The sequence below is a fragment of the Dendronephthya gigantea genome, unplaced genomic scaffold (assembly GCF_004324835.1).
Source record: "Dendronephthya gigantea isolate DGI-Jeju-01 unplaced genomic scaffold, DenGig_1.0 000127F, whole genome shotgun sequence".
NCBI lineage: Eukaryota > Metazoa > Cnidaria > Anthozoa > Malacalcyonacea > Nephtheidae > Dendronephthya > Dendronephthya gigantea.
In genome coordinates this window covers 1-22,316 of record NW_021163137.1, presented here as the reverse complement: position 1 = coordinate 22,316, position 22,316 = coordinate 1, and the positions used below count along the sequence as shown (strand labels likewise).

The following is a 22,316-nucleotide window of genomic DNA, read 5'->3' as shown; positions in this document are numbered from 1 at the left end:
GCAATAATTTAGACGAGCAAAAAAGTCAATATCATCATACGATTATTGATAATCTCAAACAAGACACTATGTACATTCTTCCGCACACTGTTTTATTGTTTGGCGTGGTAGTGTTCTGTTTGATGCAGAAAGGGGAATAAATATTGGAAAGCGAGAGATTGTATAGTTTTAAGACGACTAAGTTGTAACGCTTGAGATTTTGATGTTAAGAAATGTAGTACATGGCCTGGGTTGCAAGGACAAAAAGCTGATATAGCAGGGACACAGCACAGCCAGGTTTCCTGAAAGAACGATAACGGAAATTTTGTGACTGTGTATCTTCAATTTATTATTGTTAATTGTAGCCAGTAAAAAAGACGAAATGGACGAATTGTTAAAAAAAAGGCATGTCATTTAATTAGCATCTTCATGATTGACAAAGACAGGTGGTGGGGGCAGTCACAAGACACAAGGGCAGGAAAGCCAGCTAGTTCTAGCTCGATGTCCACTTTCACATAAAAATATTGCCTTTCGTTTCCGCGTGTAAATCGTTCTTTAAATCGTTCTTAGGAATATTTATCTTTGAAATCAACAGAGATCTTATTTGTTATATTTTTTAACAATGTGGGACATTATACTATGCCTTACGTGAAGTATTTTGAAATCGTTTAATAACATTTTCTTAATTTCTTTATTTAGGCCGTATTCTGTGGCCGATTATCGTTCAGTTTCGTTGCCCCCCTTCGGGCACTACTTGAAAACACGATAGAAAATTAGGATAAATTATAGAAAGTCTAAATTCACTTGTTTTCACCTTCACAAACCTGCAGTTTTCGAGCATTTCATCTTCGAAACATCAGTGAATTTGCATGTTTTGCAATACACCGACGCCATTTTGATTCAGGAAATGTCGAGGATACTTGGTGTAATATACGACATATATAGCAGATTCAGCAGTTTTATACCGGTATTTAAATGAAGTTTCCTGAATTTTTGCTGTGCAAGCAGGTTTCAACAAGGAAGCTTTGAGTGGAGTTTTACGAGGTTTTTCGCAAATTTTCATAGTTTTTCAAAACTAAATTAGTCAGAAAAGAATTGGACAACAATTAATCGGAAAACATCCGCCAATTTGCGATTTTTTTATAGCATTCTGCTCTTGGAATTTACAAATAAATAAGAACAACTTTATTTACACGCATCAAAATCATCCACGAGCGTTTTGTTTCTAGTCAATTTATATAAAACAAGACGCCTGCTCAAGGCGTTCACTCCGCCTGCATGCCAACTGATGTACCTAATTCATCCGTGGACCGTGAAACTCAGGGCTTCTCGGTCAAAATGTTTTGGGTTACCTGTAGAAATGCCAACTTCTGTCGCCCAAAACGACGAAAAGGAAAAAAGACCATGGCATTTTAAGACTCCGCTGCGCATACGCAGGCGGAGTAATAATTACTACACAATTCTTTTCCAGCATACCCTTTGTTTTGTGATTTGCAACGTACAACTACTGTACATGTTAAAATTGAACACGCATACCAAGGTTGATATTGATACGTTTTTAATAATACCATCGTGGGAGATTACGAGCGCCTTATAATTTTAAAACACAAATAAAATGTTGAACTCAACCCTTTTAATCGGACAGCTAATACCACAATTCATCATCGACGTCATCTCCGAAATCCAGATTAGATCCTGATCCTTCAAGTTCATCATCGTCATCAGATTGAGCCAGGCCATAACTGCTGTCATCGTCGTTACAATCTTCAACTACTGCATTCTGGCAATCACCACACGAACATAGGTTGGTGCACTTTAAGTCAGCCTTTTTGCAGGAACAACGCATGCATGGTCGAGCATCCAGTCTTGCACTTGCACTCAACTGACACTCAATTAAAGATCGCGGAGCGGGTGGGCGTGTCATCCAAGTTATCTCCAGCTCTTTATCGTCAAGCGTCCAGCCATTGCCAACCAGTGATGGGAGATCGACTTCTGCACTTAAACACTGATACCATGATGCTGCTTGATTGCTAATGCCATTACCGGTAAAAGCATGAAAGCCTGGTAAACAAAGTGCAACATCCACGCCCAAGAATTTCGAGATAATTGCTACAAATACGCAACGACGTCTATCTCCCGTGCCAGTCAAAAAGAAAATCTCTTTCTGCATCTGTTGTTGCATGGCAATCGCAGGTATAAGAACATCTGTATCAGGGCCTTTGATAATAACTTTATCGTACGTTGCTGCTGCGTGGTTGGCATGTAGAATTAAACGAGTGTCTGCTTCTTCGTGGTGCTATGAAGCGAAAACACCTCATTACTTGTAACAATATCGTTTCGGAATCACCGGGATTAAAACATAGCATCTTTCTTTAGCAGTTACGTACATAGTTGAAATGGAAAACCACCGGGAGGAGTTACATGACCTCCAGTGTTCACATAAGAAAGATATGAGGGATTTCTGGTTTCACCGCATCTTAAACACTTTTTCCACTGTTTTGGAACACTCTGATCTTTTCCGAAGATTTGAACTTTCTGGACTCCTTCAGCTCTTCGTTGTTTCTCTGCATTCTTTATGCTCAACTAAGGATACCTGTCTGCAACAATCTAATCATTTGGAATTATACTTTCGTGCTAGCGTGTTGAGGTTTTTAAAAGAGCATCATCGCCAAATGTTTTCCATTTTCCTTTCATCGACTGAATAACTGCCATAGCATCTACAATCAGTGCATTGTTGTTAAATGCACAAACATTGACTTCTGGATTTCCAGATTCATTTTCCAATACTTCAGCAAGTTTAGACTTGGGCCAACTTGGCAGTTTTCACAAGTCCTCACACGTTTTCATAAGGAAAATGTTTGAAATTTGTTCTTTTTCAACTTCGTAAAGATGTCTGGGTTTTCGCTCAACAAATTCGTTTTTAGTGGATTGATGATAATAAGATAAAGGCGTTGGTAATTAACTTTGTCAAAAAACTGAGATGTTGTTAATAGTTTTGCTGAGAAAACGTGTGTATTATAAAAGTAGTTAATATAAAACAAAGGTTATGCTGGAAAGGAATTGTGTAGTAATTATTTTATATAACTTGGCTAGAAACAAAACGCTCGTGGATGATTTTGATGCGTGTATGCAAAATTGGCGGATGTTTTCCGATTAATTGTTGTCCAATTCTTCTCTGACTAATTCAGTTTTGAAAAACTATGAAAATTTGCGAAAAACCTCGTAAAACTCCACTCAAAGCTTCCTTGTTGAAACCTGCTTGCACAGCAAAAATGTAGGAAACTTCATTTAAATACCGGTATAAAACTGCTGAATCTGCTATATATGTCGTATATTACACCAAGTATCCTCGACATTTCCTGAATCAAAATGGCGTCGGTGTATTGCAAAACATGCAAATTCACTGATGTTTCGAAGATGAAATGCTCGAAAACTGCAGGTTTGTGAAGGTGAAAACAAGTGAATTTAGACTTTCTATAATTTATCCTAATTTTCTATCGTGTTTTCAAGTAGTGCCCGAAGGGGGGCAACGAAAATCGTTTTCTAAGCGACTTTTCGTGCCAGAGAATACGGCCTAATTTGTTAAAATCAAAATTAAGAATAAAAATTTGCAAGTCATGTTTGACATTGTTTGTGTTCCTTATTTTGCTGACTCGAGTTTCATTTCAAGTTGTTAGTGCACATGGTTAGCATATTAAGACAAAGTATGAAAATATGTTTGGTGGGGAATATAAATCAAAACCCAAGGTTTCTCTTCGCGGAGCCAGTAAAAAGGTAGGAAATAGAAAACGTACAGAAGAATTATTCTGGAGAGCTAGAGGAAGAATTTGAAAATAAAATGCGACTGAGGTTGCTGCTTCCAAGAGGAAATGCGATATAGTTTAGAATTTCAAACTGTTTAAAAAACTCTGAGCTGACTGAGGTAATTTTCCAGTGTTTGTAAACAATGTGCAAGTTGTAAAATGGTACAATCCTATATCAAGCTATATGTTATTATAAATTATTTTCAGGCAGGATACCAGATAATTTGTTGCCATGAGATGATATATAAACTAATTTAGTTTACATGAATATGAACTACACAGATTGAGACAAAAATCTGAACAGTATATATTATCCAACAAAATTCACATATACTGTACAAACTAGCATGTTCATATGCACTTTTAATAGGCTGGTTGCAACAGAATATAACCAGATACTTGGGTTATTAATCTGCCTGCTGCTGTTAAACATTCAATCATTAATTAATAGTGACCAAGGAATTAATCTTATAGGAGAAAAGATCATCTTTGATTCATAGAAATCAAACTGAAAGGGAAAGACGCGAGGTATAATAAAGAATCTAAATATACTTTTTTTAGTAATTGAGCTGTGAAACACAACTTTGTTACTTCAAAATAGATATTTTTTTCAAACTGATGGGACCCAATCTGTCATTTTAGGAAAATAGAAGACGGAATTATAGTGCGTTGAAAATTCAAGCATTTTTTCGCGGAAATTGGATTCGAAAACAAGAGGTGAGAAAATTGATTTGCCAACTGATTATTTTTTGATCGTTACTATTTCTCAGCTAGGATTTGCCAAAATATTGAACTTTATTGCTGTTGGTATTAACTTTTAAACATTGATAAGAAACATGAGTGATGTACGTTCAAAGAGTTTATTATTCTTCGATAGTCATTATAATGAAAAACTATTTCTTATAAAACTATTTCTTATAAAACTATTTATTCCTTAGTGTGATGCACGAAGAAAAGAGTTTGATGAGATTTTGGCACAACTTGAAGGAAGTGAACACCCACACATTGACAATATTCATTTGCTGCTTAGCTGCTTACTTTATTTCTACTCCAGACATCAAGATACAGAACGACTGGTACGTAATAAGTGCAGTAATACCTGCAAACATGTTGCTTCATAAAAGCTCAGTAATTTGTTAAAAAATTTTGACCGACATTGAATTTACAACATTACAGTATATTGTATTACAAGAGATACTTCAGGCACATTGCCAATTGAAAGTCCATATCAACCATTTAATGAACCAATTTAAATGTTATATTTCAATGTAGATAAGCACATCCCAGTTTTTACTGAAGAATAACAAAAGGATAAAAATTAATGATCACAGACGTTGGACCTTTCAGATTAAGAAATTTTTATGCCTTTGTTCCAGGTAATGTACTTATAATTTATTATTTGTTCTGTAATCCAATATGCAGTCATATGCAGGTTGTAGGTTACAGTACAACTCCTAGAGGTCTGACAGATTCCAGTGAGGATAATTTTGAAATCAAGGCTCAGTGAATGCTGTTACTAGTTGTGAGTGTAAGTTACCTTATGACCTTGGTTACAAGAAAATTTTATTGATTTTTTCAGCATTTTAAGGGAACTGATTAAAACAAAAAAGAGATCGTTTGCAATTCCGTTACGTATTCTGGAGTCTTTTACATCACCAGCATGGTATTCTGAAATGAGCCGAGGCATCTATAATGAAGAATATGCAACCACAATTTTCTTGTGTTTGGCTGAGAATGGTAAAAACTTGTACAAATCATATTCTTTTCTCGTGCATGTATGTTTCTAGTCAAAATATGTATCTCATAGTTATAATATTTATTTTACTATTAAGCAAACTGATTTTTTTTAACCTTAGATTATTTCAGCCATTTACGCTACGTTTTGGAGGAACGTGTGCCATCGTCCATAGAGTATGGCTCATCTACTCCTTTAGCTGACAGCCTTGTTGATCTCCTCACGAAACCACTACGACAAATATGTAATTCATCCCAGGAAAACCAGAGGTTAAGAACTGTTATTTGACGTTTCAGAAATATGTACCATCAGTGGAAACCACTTCACTGTCTTGAAGTCTGTTATTGTGTGAACAAAACGTGCATTTCTCGTTCTAGATTCAAGCTCTTATCTTCATTTGCGGAGGCGGTCTTTGTTCCAAAACTATCAAATCAAGTGAAGAATTATCTGCTACCAAAACTTCAGGATCAGGGAGATTTTCCATTCAAAGATCTTCTCCAATGCTTACAAAATACTCAATTTACGTCCACTGTTTCCCTACTGTATTGCATTTTGAAGTTAGCTCAATCAAACATAGGTACGGTGCATGAGAGTAAAGGTATACAGTTGAAAGAGTTCCGTGTTACTGGATGTTTAATAAAAGCTTTATTTTGTTGTAGAAACTCTAGAAACATCGGACATTCCACTTTATCTGGAAACGATTTTGAAACTGTTACGAAAACTCCCTCCTAAAGGTATTCTTACTTTTAAATTAGCGTCGCCGGCTTTCGATTATAATAATCCCATTTGTTAAGTTCAGGTTATTTCCTACATGCAGTATGAGTTAGGTTTGAATCACGTGTAGTAGAGTTATGTGCAGTCGTGCCTCTCCCGATGCAGTGCAAGATATGATGCAGTGCAAGATATGATGCAGTGCAAGATATGTAGTGTGTCACGGAATCTAATTGTTCGACTCCTTGTTTAAGTGGAAAGAAGCGAAAAAGAAGAAGAAATTGAGGATTCAGATGATGAAGCATCAACCTCTTCTCAAATGCAACAGGTTCTGGCAGTATTTAATTTCCTTCATATCAGGATCTTAAGTGACAAGAATCATGGTTTCCTTAAATCACTGATATTATGATGACCAACAGATAACATTGATGAATGCATTGTCCTTTTCTTCAGGATTTGCACGAAAAAGACGACGATGAGGTGATTGAAGATTGTTTTGAAATGTTGAACGAGAAACGTCATGTAAAGTTATTGTTAGACACGTTTGATTCGAGGTGAGTAAGTCGTTCTTCTTATCCCAATAGCACGGTTTTAAAGGAAAGATAACACTGCACGGCTAGGTAATATTTGTCTATGGCGCTCGGAAAGCCGGAGTACGACAACACAACCTAAAACAACTGGCTTCTCTAGGTACAGGAGGCTCGAGAAGTCACTATCATATCTTAAATCTTCCTCATCTAGATCACAAGCTGACGTAAAGTTTAGCGAAGATTGCATCAGGCTGCTTACTCTTATTGTTAACAGTTTGATTTTTGAACGAAAATGTCATATCCATAAATCCAGGTTTGTAACCTCGTGATTGTATTTTGTTTTATTTATAGCAAAAGTTTCTTAGATCTTGACATGAAGGTTTAGTTATGATAGCAAGTAACTACTGTACACCAATGATGTTTGAATACATAGGGTACTACAATTTATGTATATTGTTGGTAAATGCGTGATCTCTCTACTTTTGTATAGAATTTTATTGACGCTGTCGTCTAATCGCACTTTCTTTACAAAGTTGTGGAACATAATAAATCATGTTTCGATACAATCGAGTATTGGGTAAGGTATTACTAAGATTTCTCTTAAAGTCCTGGTGTATAGTGTGGTTACTATGGCAATACTATAAAAGCCCTTACTTTCATAGTATAGAAATGTGTCGTTGTACCCCCATATCTATAAAAAAGGTGTTTATTCTGTTTCGTAAAGATAATCTACGTTCTTTCAATAGTGTGGATCTTACAGTATATCTCATTCTTGTGCTGGTATTTTTGTTAGGAAACGTTTATCATTGCTTCAAATGGTGAACCATGGTAGCAATCTAAGAAACTGGGAAGCAGAATGCATAGCTCCACTCCTTGCTGTCTTCTGTTTTCTGCTGGGAAATCTTCTCTTTTCACTGCACGATATTGATTTTCGTTCACACGATTCAGGTCAGTTACCTGCAATTATTCTCAGAGTTTTTTTTTCATTGATAGTTGGCTTATCGCACTAGAAATAAATTATAATTACACGAACTATTTTCCGCAACGGAAATACGTTATAATTTCACTTACTATTCTTATATATTATAGTAATGAGTTTATCATAGACACAACGTAAAACCGAGATGTAATTGTATAAAACCTCTCTTGTGTAGGAGCCAAGATTCCATTTAGTTTTGAACAACTATCTGAAATGGGTAGAATGCTGTGCGATACCACGCTTGGTGTTATTGAAATAATGAATCATGAAATCAGGACAACCACTGTACCTAATTATAATCTCAGATCTAAAATTGCTAAAGTTCGTCTCGGTGAATCACTTCGCGAAAATGAGATGTACAGTAAAGATAAATGGAATAATGTCTTAGAGGTTGGTCATTCTCTGTCGTGTCAAAAATATTTTGTGCATATTACACTACGTTCCGCGTATACAAATTAGATGTGCATGATGAGATGTGCATGATGTAGCTAGAAACTGTATTTGTGGTAGACTCTTCCATGCAATCACATGCATGTCATCCAATATCTTCTGTAATATCTCAAGGCGATGACCCGCGTGATCAAACAGTTACATTCACGTGACACAAGGTTACATTATTGTCCTATTGATCATTGGCTCTCGTCGAAAGTTGATCTTCAAGTTGAGTTGGTATGTAATAAGATTCAGACATCTCGTTTAATCTTTAAAGTCATTCTTAGTCTTTTGTGCCGCTGGAATGCAAAAGTACAAACATTATCGTAGAGCACACGTGAAGTACGCCACATTTCAGAACAGTAATTTAATTTTTTTATTTCACTCTATATGCAGATTGACCTGGAAATATTTTTTCAAGAAAAAGGTTTGGACAATTATTTTGAAATTTTATCTTAAATCAGAAAAAAAATTTGATATTTTGTTTTGTATAGGAACTGTGAACCCGTCAGACTACTTACATGGAACGCCGGGAAAAACCTTTCTTCATGTCGCCATTTTAGAGCATATTCCTTTTGTTGTTCCCTTTGTCGATCGTGTCAAGGTACCATTGAGTCATTACGAGTTTATAGAGTCAAAACTCTCTAACATTCACTGAGTAGAACTATTCTGATACAGACTAGATTTTTGGCTTGGTAATTGTAGTATATGAACAAAAGGTTTTGAACAAAACACATTTATGTTTCCTTACAATTGAACTAAAAATTTTTTTTTATTGCTAACAAAACCATACCATGTACATATGTATATAAAGCAAGTTAACAAACTTGATCCAGTGTGAGGGAGATTATTCTCTCGAGAATTCTTACATTGAGAACGTACAGTAATTGAACAGAAGAGCTGAGATTTTTCCACTCCTTTTGTTTCTTCTAATGTCTGGTTTAGATCAGTCTATTTTATTTTTAAAACAGTTATTTCAAAGAATTCTGAATGAAGATAAGGTCAGACATGCTGGAAATCTTCACGGTTTCTTAATGGGTCCAGAAGTACGAATAAGAAGAGCGACATTATATCAAGATGCTTTTGATGAACTATCAGGTGATCAAGGTACGAACAAACACTTGTCAACTACTTTTAATTTGTTTCACTTCTAAACTAAAACAACTGTTGAAATAACTGGGAATGCGTCTTGTATTTTAATTCAGATCTCAAGCAGAGGATTCATGTTAAACTATTCAACTTGCAAGGGTTAGAAGAAGCTGGTGTTGATGGCGGAGGTCTTTTCAGGTAGTTGTTTACTCCAAAGATATTCTGATTTTCCAACCAGCTCAGATCGCTTTAATTAAATCACATCCTAATCGTAATGCACATTTTAGCTACTAAGAAATATAGTTACGTTCGTATTTGATATATGTTTATCGCTTTCATGATTCTAGAGAGTTCTTGAATGAGTGTCTAAAGGCTGGGTTTGATCAAAATATTGGATTTTTCTCGTCTACTAGAAATGAATTACTTTATCCAAATCCACAGGTAATGACGTTTATTAGCAAGAATGTGAAATATGTGGCATTTAGTTGTGTGTTAATACTAAATAATTTCTATTCTGTTCTGTTTGAAGGGACATCTTGTTGATCAAAATGTTTTCACGCATTATTATTTCCTAGGAAAGATGCTCGGAAAGGTATAAATATTAAAAATTGTTAGTGATTCATGTGTAGCGATGACTTTTTCAAACTAACATTTCACTATCATTTTTGCTGATTCACGTTTATAAATGAAGCGTATTCAAAGTGTAATTGTTTTATATTTATTTCAGGCGATATATGAAAACATGCTGGTTGAATTACCGTTTGCCAGCTTCTTCCTTTGCAAGGTACTAAGTCAAACCAATGCAGATGTTGATATAAACCATTTGGAATCTCTGGATCCTGACATGTACAGGTTCGTTAGAAATAATTTTAGTATCTACCAATTCATCATCTTGTCATCATCAAAGCAAAGGGATATTTCTGAAAACATCGATATTTTTCTTAAGGAATTTACTGTATTTGAAAGATTGTCCTGATGTTGAGGATCTTGATTTGAATTTTACTGTCATTAACGACAACCTGGGCCATTCAGAGGTACAACTAAGTTTCTGTTTAATGGTAGGGTTAGTAAAATAGCAATCCTGCAATGGCATAGGGTAACGTAACGTTCAGAAATGCAGGATATGTTATGGACTTCTCAGCTGCTAAAAATGATATATTGCCTACGTATTTATGCATGCAAAATATATTGCATGGAAGCCCAAATAAAGTGAGATTTTTAACTACGGTATAGAACAGTTCTTGACGTGTTTTTTTTAAAATACAAAAGTTAGTGATCGTATTACTGCGGTAATCTCACATTGACTAGATTTTTGTGTTTTAACCTATTCTTAATGTATCGATGAAAGGTGGTTGAATTAAAACCTGGAGGTCGAGATATCGTTGTAACCAACCAAAACAGAATTGAATACATCCATCTTATGGCTGACTACAAATTAAATAGACAGGTTTGTAGAAAGACAGCGGATCGTACACATTCAGGCCGCGGTTCAATTGTATCTTTGAACATCGTAATCTTTTATTTAAACAGATTCGTCCCCATTGTAACGCATTTCGCTCAGGGCTATCAACTGTGATTGATATATCTTGGCTTCGTATGTTTGATCCTAATGAACTGCAGGTAAACTATACGTTGTGCTGTACAGAGTCTGACTTGTTTGTTCAGTACAATAATTGCCTTTTCAGTCTATACATATGTCATACAAACATTCTACAATTGACAATTTAAATTAGGTTGGGTTAACTTATTTTTGACCCCAATTTTCATATTCATATTCCATTTTGTTCATGGTATGTTCTTTTCTGATTTTTCACATCTTTCCATATTCTCTTTTATCTCAGATGTTGATCTCTGGTGCGCAAGTTCCCATAGATATCGAAGACCTAAAAAGCCATACTTCATATTCAGGTACGCTCAAATTTATACTTCCAATTCATCAAATGTCGGTGACAAAAATCAATTTTTAAATATTGTTTTCTTCTGTAACCTTTGTAGGTGGTTTTAGCGAGGACCACATTTGTATGAAATATTTTTGGTCAATTGTGTCACAGTTTAGCGATGATCAAATGCGTCAACTTTTGAAGTTTGTCACAAGTTGTTCACGACCTCCTCTTCTTGGCTTTAAGGTTTGTTTTGGGAATTCTTCAGTATTTAAAAGGTAGCTTTGGCCAACATAGCTCGATTACTCTTGATCTACATACGCGGGATACCTAGTATGAAATCCGTTTATCATTAATTCCGTCTATAACTCGCACTAGTAGAATCACGTAGACTAGAAGGCTAATAATGCTTCAAAGATGGACAGGTTTGTACGAATTTTGCCATCTCACTAAATATACAAAGGCTGCCAGAAAGACCCAAAAATTTTATTAAACAAATTACTCAAAGCATAGTGACTGTGCTTAAAGTAATCATAAAATATAAAATGGCGGATTTCCAGTCGGTTTCTTTCAATTGGCGGCAACATCGCGACTTTACATGCATCGCGCTTTGCCGTCTGCAATCCCCACAGCTAGGCGCGTTTCTTTCCACGATGATTTGATGAAAAAATAATATTGATGCCCTGCATGTTTTGAAAAAGGCTGTGCATTTTGGGCAATGTTGTCTGTGTGAATCAGGTTTGATTTTTACAATTTTTTTGCATCACTGCCATTAGCTTTAATACCATTTCTCATAAGCTTATATAAGTTTATATAAGTTTATTGATTAGTCAATGAAAGAACAGGCGTACGAGTGAGTTTAAGCAATACCGAAAACGTTTGGGAAAATGCTATATTTCTTAACCAAAATGAAAACATTTTAATTTAATCAGAAATCGTTGTATATGGGCATCAAAAAGTCAAACATCCCTCAGTAAATCCTGTTTTATCCGATAGAGAACTCAGCATAGGCTTAGTCCAGTCTTGATTTCATCAAATGTGCCCAAATGTTTTTAATATTGCCTAATGTTTACTTTCTATAGTAGCTACACACTTACACGTTGTCTCTTGATTAGTGTGGATAAGATTTATCCCATATTAAAATATTTATATCTGCTTATTCCAGGATCTTTATCCGCCATTCACGATACACACCGCTGGAAGTGAAGACAGACTTCCATCAGCAAGCACGTGTGTGAACTTACTCAAGTTGCCCGAATATCCTGACCTGGAGACAATGCGGCAAAGATTATTATATTCCATTGAATCTGGTGCTGGATTTGAACTCAGCTAATTGGAAATAATTATTTAACGGATATTATTTGAGTACTAATGACTCAAATACGGAAAATGGATGTATGGTATTTCCTATACCAGCAGGCTTACTAACATCTTTGTAAGAAAGTTGCGTGTTTCACAATAGACCTTTGCAGTGAAGATTTCCATTTCGTAGCAATGGTCCGTTTATACGATTTCGCGTAGGCAGGACGGTAAATCATCTCCCCATTCGGCCATTCCCCTAGGCGGGATTGTAGCATCTATCATCGCTTTATGAGCATGCGTGAACATAATCAATTATGCAGGCTACAGGCTACTTGTATGGCTACATCCCGGCCGTTTTTTGTCCATTATAGACACTATAGTGTGCCACGCCATCACTTCTAGGTGGAATAAAAAACGCAGTAAAGTAAACATGAAAAATGCTGTCATAACTAGCATTAATTACAAGTTGCATATGTTTATATACAAACAACATTTATGAAAATGTGACGTATCGCCAATGTATGTTTATATTATAAATAGATTATAAATAAATGGTACGTTCATTTGAAATAATAACTTTTAGGTTTGTATGTAGGAATACGATAGAACAATTGTAAAACCGATTGTGTAACTTGTCAAATTTGCGCACTGAATTCGCACAAATTCGTATTTTTTTGTTTTTATGCACTGTCAGAGAAACATAACTATTTGTAACTCATTTGTAGTACAAAATAAGAGGAATGCCTAAACTCTGAACACTAACGTTCCCCCCTCAGAAAACAAAACAAAACTACAGTTACTCATAGTTAGGCTACACCTAGGCCTAAGGGCCCAAAAATGTTCTTGGGGAGATACGACGAATGAATTAGCGAAAATTACACGACTTCAAGTAAAAATTGCCTGACTTGCTATCAATTTCTACTTCGGTACTTCCCAGCTAGGTCAATCATAGTTATAGGCAACTCGATCGTACGTCATACTTAAGAATAATCTCTACGTACATGCCAATATTCCGGCATCTATACTGTATATCTCATCTGAGTCGAAAAAAAATGCACCATAATCATGGGCATAAATTATGACGGCATAGATACGTATTGTTTTGAACTTTTGAATACTTTGATCTCACTGAATCGATCGATCGGAACGATCGGTCTTATCTTGGAATTTCGGTGTGATCATGGCAGTGTTTTGAATGTAATGAGGTATTAGTGCCTACATTTGGTTCAAAATAGGTAAATATCTAAATTTTATCTTTACTTTTAAAGTACTCTTTTAAGAGTACTTTAAAAATCGTCATAAAATATACCAGCCATTTTTTTAATAGGACAATAGTTTGTTTATAGTGCACAATGCACGAAAGATCATAAAATGTCTAAATTACTTAATATTAGGACTTATTGGCTATATGAACGTGTATCCAACTAAATGGGAATAACTTTTTGGTACTGTTCCACAAAATTTTTGCTGATGACGTTGTCATTCATATCACATAGCTCATCTGTGGTACTATGCAGTAGGCAGTATGCATTGTCAATAAAGAAAACCTGCCGCTGTTCTCTAGCGATATATACCCAAAGAGAATATTTTTTCACATTCTAAACGTGAGTAATCTGTAAAAAGAACGAGTAGGCCTCCTAGTTCTAAGCAACATATTTGCTCCCTAGCTAATATGATTATGATTAGTTACGTTGTGTTGTGGACTTGTGGTAACTCATATTATGACGCGTTGTGATTTAGTAATCAGTAAAATATACAAATCTCATGAAGGAATTGCACTCCAAAATTTTAAATAATTTTTGTAATTGTCAAAAAAGCAAGGGCGTTGTTGGTTGAGGCAAGAGAAGATTACCAAATTGTGATATAATATGTAGCTAGTGCATTTTGTTGTTTGTACAATATTGCTGTTTAAAGCCCTCATGGCCTAAGTATAGTGTGCTGTAGCCCCATTAGATTGGGCAGAACTGCATGGTGATCATTAGTCAGGAAATTTGTACTCTAGAAGTGGAAGATTTTTGCTAAAATAGCCAGTCCAATAGAAATTCAGCTCAAATAAAAATGCAGCAATTAATATTGCCAGGGGAACCTGTTCAACTATGCTAGCTGCTCATGCACTTTTTTGCTGCTCAATGGTAGACATTTGCTTGCCCCAAGAATTTGTGTCCTCTATGCTCTATCATATTATGATCATATGATGTTCTCCATCAAGTAAATTTATTGATGTAAATGTGTAATAATAACATGGTCGCCTTGGTTTCTTTTGTTTCAACAGGGACATTAAATGACATATTTCTGCCAAGTACAGGGATGGCGGGGATATTTAGTTCTAAACGTACCTCATCAATATATTGATCCTACTGCATGTCTTCGCAGATGTATGAGGGTAAATGTTCTATATGAGAAAGTGCCCTTTTTTTGTTAGTGCCCCCACTTTCTAAATCTTTCCTGGCCTTGATTAGTATGTAATATTAATTGAGGTGTAACAGAGAAATTGGTGCTCATGATAAAAATGTATTGTGACAAAATTCACAGCCTAATTACCAGGTGCCAAAGCCTAGCTGGCATGATTACAACTGAATGATATCTTAAAATTCTCTTGGTGGATTACATCTCAAGTACTTACTTATAATATGGTATAGATCCTATTGCACTGACATAAAACCTACCTGTTGTCCTCCAGATACAGATGCAAAATATAAATATTCATCAAAGTACTGTGGAAATTTCTTTTAAGAAAGTCACACAAAACGACAAATGAAGCCCATTAAAATATACATTAATTTTGCAATATTACCATGAGGATTTAAAAAATATTATGCATAATTGGGTGAATAACATTGATATTTTGTAAAACAGTCCATTTATAAACATTAATGAATACTTCCAAACAAGCACCACTCAGGGACTAGAACAATAGTTGGGGGGAGGGGGGAGGAGGATATTCATATATAGACTGTTCTGCCTGCTGGATTTCTTGGCAGAACAGAATATATGAATATTTACCCCAATATTATAGTTCTAGTTTCACCTTTGGCACCAGCTTTAAAAAAATGGACGACGTACCTTCAATATTGAAACGTAATTCGTATCGGACGTAGGGCATGTAATTCTCATGTCGTGCTGTACACTTATTGTAGTATTTCTAAAAAGTAATGTCTATCATTTTCCCCAAGGCTAGAAGAAATTTTATGAAGCCTATTGCAAGATAAAACGATGGGATACACAATGCAAAATCTAAGAAATTTTAGAGAAGATCCAGGTTATCAATATTTCATCGCAGTTCGCGATGCCCTGAGAACTCTTGGTAATGGTTTACGTCATTTTTGCAAGCAGAAGGCCCAAGAACTTCAGGCAACATTGCTAAGAAATGCCGCCGGAATATGTAATTGTGCAGTTATACCTGGGGCTGTGGTAAAACCTTGTCGTCATACTTGTAAATGGGCAAGAGAATTGGAGAAAATGCATGCCAATAAAAAGAAAAAGTTCGTCCGGTTTTATCAAAGTGACAGCACAGTGTGGCATGATCCTAACGGTTACTGGGAATTAGCGAAGGTTTTTATGAACGATTTAGGAGGAAAGTGGAACGACGTTAAAAGTCCCGAGGACACAGATTTAACTGGACTCTTAAATTTTTTAATATTTTATAAACAGTCTAAAGTTCAACAGCCCTTGCTTATATCAGTTCGAGATTTGAGAAATGTTTTAGCACATACAAAAAGTTATAAGATCAATGCATCAGAAAAGAAAGCAGCATTTGACAGTATTGATCGCCTAATGAATGATGTCGAATTATTATCGTGTAAAGAAGTTCAAGATTGCCGTCAAGAAATCGAGGAAGTAAGAAATGCTGATGTTTCTTTTGTATTAGAAAGGGATTTGCTTGTTTTGAAAGAACTAACACGGCAGCAAGAATTTGAAAAGGAAAGCCAGCGGAAACGCCAAACAGAACAATTGGTGAACATGATTGAAACAATCTTAGCTGCATCAAACAATAATCTTCCACCGCCCTATGCTTCAAATGCTCAGGTTGATTACGGAAAATATGTGACCGGTTTAATGTTTTGGTTTATCACATTTTTCATGCTTCCCGTTAAAATTGTGAAAGAACTCAGTCGTTGGAAATATCTTCCATTGTTAATCCTAAATGTTACCTTGTTGGTATCATACGTCAGTGAAAATTCCGTGTTTGTATCGGATTATGGTAAGTTCACAGTTTCATAAAAGTATAAGTATAGACAGTTCAATCTGCATTTTAGAATTAAGCATTTAGGTTACATGTACATGATTCTACATTTAATTTGATTATTACGTGCACTTCGTCTGAAGTTATTCTTTTCTATTATTTACTGAAAAGAGAATTCCTCTCTCCAAATTTTGCCTCACTCTTGTTTCCATGATATGTAACTGTTTTTAAGTTAAAGTGGCTATATTTAACAAAATTTAACAAAAGATAAATTTCTTTATCCAATCATAGGTTGCTCTCTTCGTGTTGAAATATCGCCAATTAACACTCTAGGATTTAACGAATTTGACTTTACTGCCACTCATTTATCTTACAAACGAGAAAATTTCATTGGAAGAAACTGGTTGTTCAGAGAGTTGGATGACATCTTTCTAAGTAATTCTGCTCCTCAAGGCGTTCTTATTATTGGAGATCCAGGATCTGGAAAGTCAGCTCTCATGTCACAACTGATTTGTTCACCCTTTTCCAGCTTGGCAATCTACGATAACATCATTGGGTATCATGTCTGTGACTATTCTGCGGTTGTCACGCGAGACGGTGCTTCTTTTGTGCGTAATTTAGCGGATCAGATAGCTGGTAAAATTCCTAGATTTGCTAGTCACATAAATGGTAAAAAACGATTGCAAACCCACCTGGAACAACGGTGTAATCGAGATCCAATTCAGTGTTTTGTTGTAACAATTATTGCGCCTCTAAAAGAACTGAAAGTCAAACCAGACGACTTTAAATATATTGTTATTGATGGTTTGGATGAATGTACTGAAAAGGACGGAGAAACATCAGCAATATTGGATATGTTTCGTCATAAGATGTCCTGGTTTCCTCAGTGGTTAAAAGTTATTATGAGTTCACGAAACGGAACAACAGCAATTTCAAAAGTACCCCGAACAGTGCAAAGACTGTTTATAAATTCTGATGATGAACGAAATATGGAGGATATTCGGTCTTTTGTTTCGCATTATTTGAGAAAAAAATCTTCTTTCATCAGCAAGCTGTGGAATACAATTTATCCATTAACCGATGAACTAACCAAACATGCGGAAGGAAATTTCTTGTTTGTTAAGACGATATTGGAAAATAATCTAGGGACTGATGGTGCGATTAATATAAATTCAATGCCAAACGGTCTTTACGATATTTATGACCGAGTATTTCAGCGGTATTTCATAAAGGAAGATTCTGCTCGTTTTGAAATCCTGTTTGAAATTCTTTTGGCGGGTGGCTCTTTGCACGAAACGGAGATCGTTGATATTTTTCATAACCAAAATCAAGATAGAGACGTACAAATTCTTCTGGCGCATGTATCTTCTTTGTTGCACTTTGGACAAAATGGAACTGTAAGCATTTATCATCAATCCTTTGCTGAATGGTTATTAAACAATGATAACCGTATTAATGGATTTTCTTTTCAAATACGTCGAGGTCATGGGTACATTGCACATTGTCTCCTTGAAAATACTAAGAAAACAAATATCACCATAACTTTCAAACAGCTTACTCGATTATGTATGCATATTTTAAAATCTGGTGGCCCAAATGATGAGCAGAGAAAGCAGCTAAAGCTGCTTAATGTTACTAAAATTCGTAATCAACAAAATGGTGAATGTATTTTACATGAGCTTGCTCGAAGAGAAAGAGGTTCTCAATTATTGGAAATTTTTCTTCCTAGTTTTTCCTCGGTTGATATTCTGGATCTGGAAGGAAAGCCGCCAGCGTATTATGCAGCATTTGAAGGATTCGTAGATAATCTAATGCTGTTTATTAGTCACGGGACGTGTGCGAATTGTATTCTAAAGGACGTTTCCTCATTCGATGAAATTAAAGCTGCTATGAAACTAACAATATATAAAGAATCCAGTATAATGCATGCTGCAACCTATAATGGTCATACAAAAGTTATTCAAATTTTGCTTCAACACAATGCTTCGTTGATCAAATTTGATCAGTACACACCGACACTGATACATATCGCAGTTGAACGAGGGCACTTAGATCTTATTAAATTGCTTCTTAATTACGGTGTTAAGGCTGACAAGGTATGTCTTCATCACGCTGCGTCAAGAAACCATTTCCACGTTGTAAAGTATCTCATAGAAACTGCAGGTATCAAAGATGAATGCTGGCAGTGTAAGCCTATAAATTCCTTTAACCTTCAACGAAAGAAATTGCACGAAATTCATGATATGTTTTGTGAAACTGCGTTACACGCAGCCGTGTCCAAGCATCATATGAATGTGACAAAACTTTTGCTGAAGTTTAAGAATTCAACTTTGAATTGTAAACATTATTCAGGAAAGACGCCGTTAATGGATGCAGTTGAACGAAATGACACAGAAATAACTGGATTATTACTCGAAAACGGCGCGAATGTAGAAGAAAAATGTGGTAATGAAATATCACTCAACTTTGCAGAAGGTTCTCGTATCCAATATATTTACGGAAAACGATCTTTGTATACTGTTTATCGTGAGAAAACGTCTTGCCCGTGTGGAAATAAAGCTCTTCATCTTTCGGCAAAATACGGATTGTGGCACATGGCGAGATATTTGATTTACAATTGGAATGCCAGTGTACTTGACAAAAATTGCAATGGCGAAACTGTTTGGAAAATCGCTATCCTATCGCATAACGAGGACTTTATTTACCACGTAAATCGAATGCTACTGGATTTGGATGAGTTGGAAGAATTTGGAATATCACAAAATCAACGCCGTACCTTCAGGAAATTATTCAGAAAATTCTTGAAAACAAAACTTTATCAATCCAGTTTTCAGTGTGATTCAACATTTGAAGGAATGTCGCCACTGCATATTGCAGCACTTATGGGTGTAGACATGCTAAATCATGTACATAAAAAAGCTCAGGAAATTGCCCCAAGTATACCTTTAAACTGCACGAATAAACACTGGATTACTCCAAGATATTTAGCGTATTTTTATGATAATATTCATGATGTGACAGATGAAAGACCAAGCCTTCTGAAACAAACTCCACGCGGCAATAATGATTTTGTGAAAACTGTGTTACAATATCCAGACCGTGAAGCTGAGTTTCATTTGATTTACAACTACTTTTATGATGAGCTAGATGAGGTGAAAAAATTTCTTACATATCAAATTTTTAAGTCGTTAGAGAAGTACGATATAACAAACTGCCCAGGATATTATGATATGCCTTCAAAGAAAGCGCTGGAACCATCTTGCGACAAGTACGATTCCAACACTGAAGAAGAAGCAGATGATGATTCCGGAACAGAAGACGATGATGCTACAAATACCGAATTTATGTGGCAAAAAACTAGCAACTGTGTGATTCTTCCTGTGCCTGTTGTAAAAGAAGAATGCAAAGAGCCCACTGAGTTGGAAAAAGTTGTGTTTAATAAACCAAAAATAAAATCTATTCAGGAAATATATTTGAGGTTAAAGTTTGATGAATATATGATAGATTGTGGTTGTCCTAGGATCTTGAGTAAATTGCAAGAAATATTTACTCGATTACCGAAAGAGAATCGTTACGTTAATCAGTTTATTTCCGAAAGAATGGGTTGGAAGGAAACGTCCTCCGACGGGGAAATTTTAAAGAGATGGCCTTTGTATTTTTTTCACAAAAAATTGAGGAATGAATATCAGTCCTACAAATACCTTGACGCTTTAAGTGAGGGTTTTAAGATGAAAAGTATTAATTGACGCGAGTCTTAATGGAAACGATTAATTATATAGCATGCATATTAGGACAAAATAATATATTTTACATCTCATATTTTTAAAAAATTTAACTTGCATGTAATGCATGTGCATGAATTTTAGTATAGTGTTTCTATTTTGCATACCGAGTGGCGCTGGGAGCGTGAAACTGCCTCCAAGCAGTTTTTCAAGGCTTCTTAACCTTCATTTTTTCTATTGGTAACTTCTATTAACATGTTTATATTCTTATTATGTACTTCTAATGTAGTCAGTATATCGACAATCGTGCGTTAAAATTGGGGAAAAAGGTTTAAACTCGAAATTGTACCCCGCCGTTCTAGTGGAAAACAGCCTTTATAGTCCCGCAAAGTTTGCAATTTTGTAGGTATGCTTCTCAAAGGATATGACTTCGTGTCCAGAAACATGCAAAATTTTTCAAGTAACTTTAAATTATCGGCCCTGTATTCTTATGAAACCTCTGATTTGCAGATCTGACTTATAATGTGTAAAAATAGCCTTTGTTGAAATGACCGACCACTATAAACCTCTACGTTCGCCGTTCACAACACCCCCCAGGCAAGGTATACGTCCCTGGCTGAAGAATTGCAAAATTCTGCAACTATAATTGCTATTTAATAGCTGACATTACCAACTTGCGGTGGAGCTTTTATATAGTATCGTAAACTGATACATAGTTCTTAAGCGTGATCGTATACTAATTTTAAAACAATTGTTATAAAATTATTACTTTATATTTTGTTCTTGAATGTTGTCATGCTATATTACATCTAGAAAAAATGAATTGAATCAGGGTTACGATATAGTTCATAATTATGATACTATAATGTGATGAATGCAAGACTTTACTGTACATGCAGACAATAGCATAAAGTGCATTATCAAGTGGTTATGGAAATGGAAATATCAGTTTTGTCTTACTTTCCAGTGATTGAGGTCAATCTTAGGAATACTGCTGCAAGGTACTCGCTGAACATCATTGTTGATTGCACGGAACGTATTCTTTTGTACAGTCAGTTTTTTACCACCTTTCAGGTTATCACAAAGTACACGACTTAACGAACTCTTTTTTATTTCTTGAAGTTGAGATCTTGTAAATACTTTTCCTCTTCGGTAAAAGAAGCGATCTCCATCTCTAAGACGAGCAAACTGTTCCTTAATAAGACAAGTGAACGTGGGACCAAGTAGCGAACCTGGCAAAGGACGTTCTGCTATTCCTGCCACAAACAAATCTGCAATAGTTGGATCATCTTTGTATAACGTTGCTAAAATCTTCCTGTTCTCTGGCGTGATTTCTTTTATGGTATCTTTGAATGATCGGGCGTCGGATAGTCCACAATATCTCCTAAAATCATTGTATCCAGGCAAACCATGATCTCTTCCTCGTTGAATATTCAAAGCAATCAAGTTCAGTCCCGGCGAGTGATCACGCTCAAATAAGTGATTCATAATTCCAGCAGAAAAACTGCGGTCGACCTTTTCTGCTTCAAACGTACACAGACCAAGCAACAAATGATCAATTCCATGCCTGTTGATATACGTGTTGTTAAAAAACATGTGTTTGAGCGGTATCGGTGCCCCTACCTTACGATGATTTTCGTCCAGAATATCGAAAGATGGTCGAATGGTGCTGTGTCCAAATCTATATGCAGCCGCTGCTACTGAATTAATAATCCCAGGATTAATCCAGTATTTGTATCCAGAATACCGCGGTAAAGGATTATGACCAAATAATTCAGGCAGGTAATCTTCGAAAGTGATCTTTTGTAAGATTCCTCCAACAATCTTTCTTGTCTCTTCGTAAACAGTGTCTCCTGTCCAATGAGGGTTAATTTGAATCAATTTTTTTGCGATACGGTTGTGCTCTCTAACAAACAATGTATGAATTGAAGCCAATGCCACTTGTTCACTTGATCTGGTATCTCCAGCTAA

General features: G+C 35.6%; 3 protein-coding genes across 3 annotated transcripts; 2 read left to right on the top strand and 1 right to left on the bottom strand.

Annotated features, from left to right (window-relative positions):
* Window positions 1-3,563: 3,563 nt before the first annotated feature.
* On the top strand, window positions 3,564-13,035 carry LOC114535890 (ubiquitin-protein ligase E3C-like). The gene is made up of 29 exons (XM_028557218.1): window positions 3,564-3,753; window positions 4,257-4,310; window positions 4,425-4,499; window positions 4,721-4,858; window positions 5,055-5,158; window positions 5,362-5,519; window positions 5,639-5,786; window positions 5,895-6,094; window positions 6,177-6,251; window positions 6,483-6,556; window positions 6,682-6,782; window positions 6,970-7,071; window positions 7,249-7,335; window positions 7,552-7,706; window positions 7,913-8,127; window positions 8,302-8,406; window positions 8,566-8,596; window positions 8,664-8,773; window positions 9,141-9,276; window positions 9,375-9,456; window positions 9,606-9,699; window positions 9,788-9,850; window positions 9,986-10,110; window positions 10,205-10,292; window positions 10,607-10,705; window positions 10,789-10,878; window positions 11,100-11,166; window positions 11,254-11,384; window positions 12,304-13,035. Exons 1-29 carry the CDS (start codon window positions 3,694-3,696, stop codon window positions 12,469-12,471), a joined length of 3,135 nt encoding a protein of 1,044 aa, XP_028413019.1. The 5' UTR covers window positions 3,564-3,693; the 3' UTR covers window positions 12,472-13,035.
* Window positions 13,036-13,591: 556 nt separating this feature from the next.
* LOC114535871 lies at window positions 13,592-20,369 on the top strand. The gene is made up of 3 exons (XM_028557199.1): window positions 13,592-13,675; window positions 15,614-16,641; window positions 16,915-20,369. The coding sequence occupies exons 2-3, from the start codon at window positions 15,654-15,656 to the stop codon at window positions 20,367-20,369; spliced, it is 4,443 nt and encodes a 1,480-aa protein (XP_028413000.1). The 5' UTR covers window positions 13,592-13,675; window positions 15,614-15,653.
* Window positions 20,370-21,148: 779 nt separating this feature from the next.
* On the bottom strand, window positions 21,149-22,313 carry LOC114535841 (eosinophil peroxidase-like; the record flags this gene model as incomplete). Its single annotated transcript, XM_028557153.1, has 2 exons — window positions 21,149-21,154; window positions 21,306-22,313. Coding segments are annotated over 2 exons (1,014 nt in total), but the record flags the coding sequence as incomplete, so codon positions are not given.
* Window positions 22,314-22,316: the final 3 nt, after the last annotated feature.

Coding starts and splice junctions, on each gene's coding strand:
- LOC114535890 (XM_028557218.1), top strand. CDS start 3,694: ATGTTTGGTGGGGAATATAAATCAAAACCCAAGGTTTCTCTTCGCGGA. Junction 9,700..9,787: donor TACTTTATCCAAATCCACAG/GTAATGACGTTT, acceptor TTCTGTTTGAAG/GGACATCTTGTTGATCAAAA. Junction 10,111..10,204: donor CTGGATCCTGACATGTACAG/GTTCGTTAGAAA, acceptor ATTTTTCTTAAG/GAATTTACTGTATTTGAAAG.
- LOC114535871 (XM_028557199.1), top strand. CDS start 15,654: ATGGGATACACAATGCAAAATCTAAGAAATTTTAGAGAAGATCCAGGT. Junction 16,642..16,914: donor CGTGTTTGTATCGGATTATG/GTAAGTTCACAG, acceptor ATCCAATCATAG/GTTGCTCTCTTCGTGTTGAA.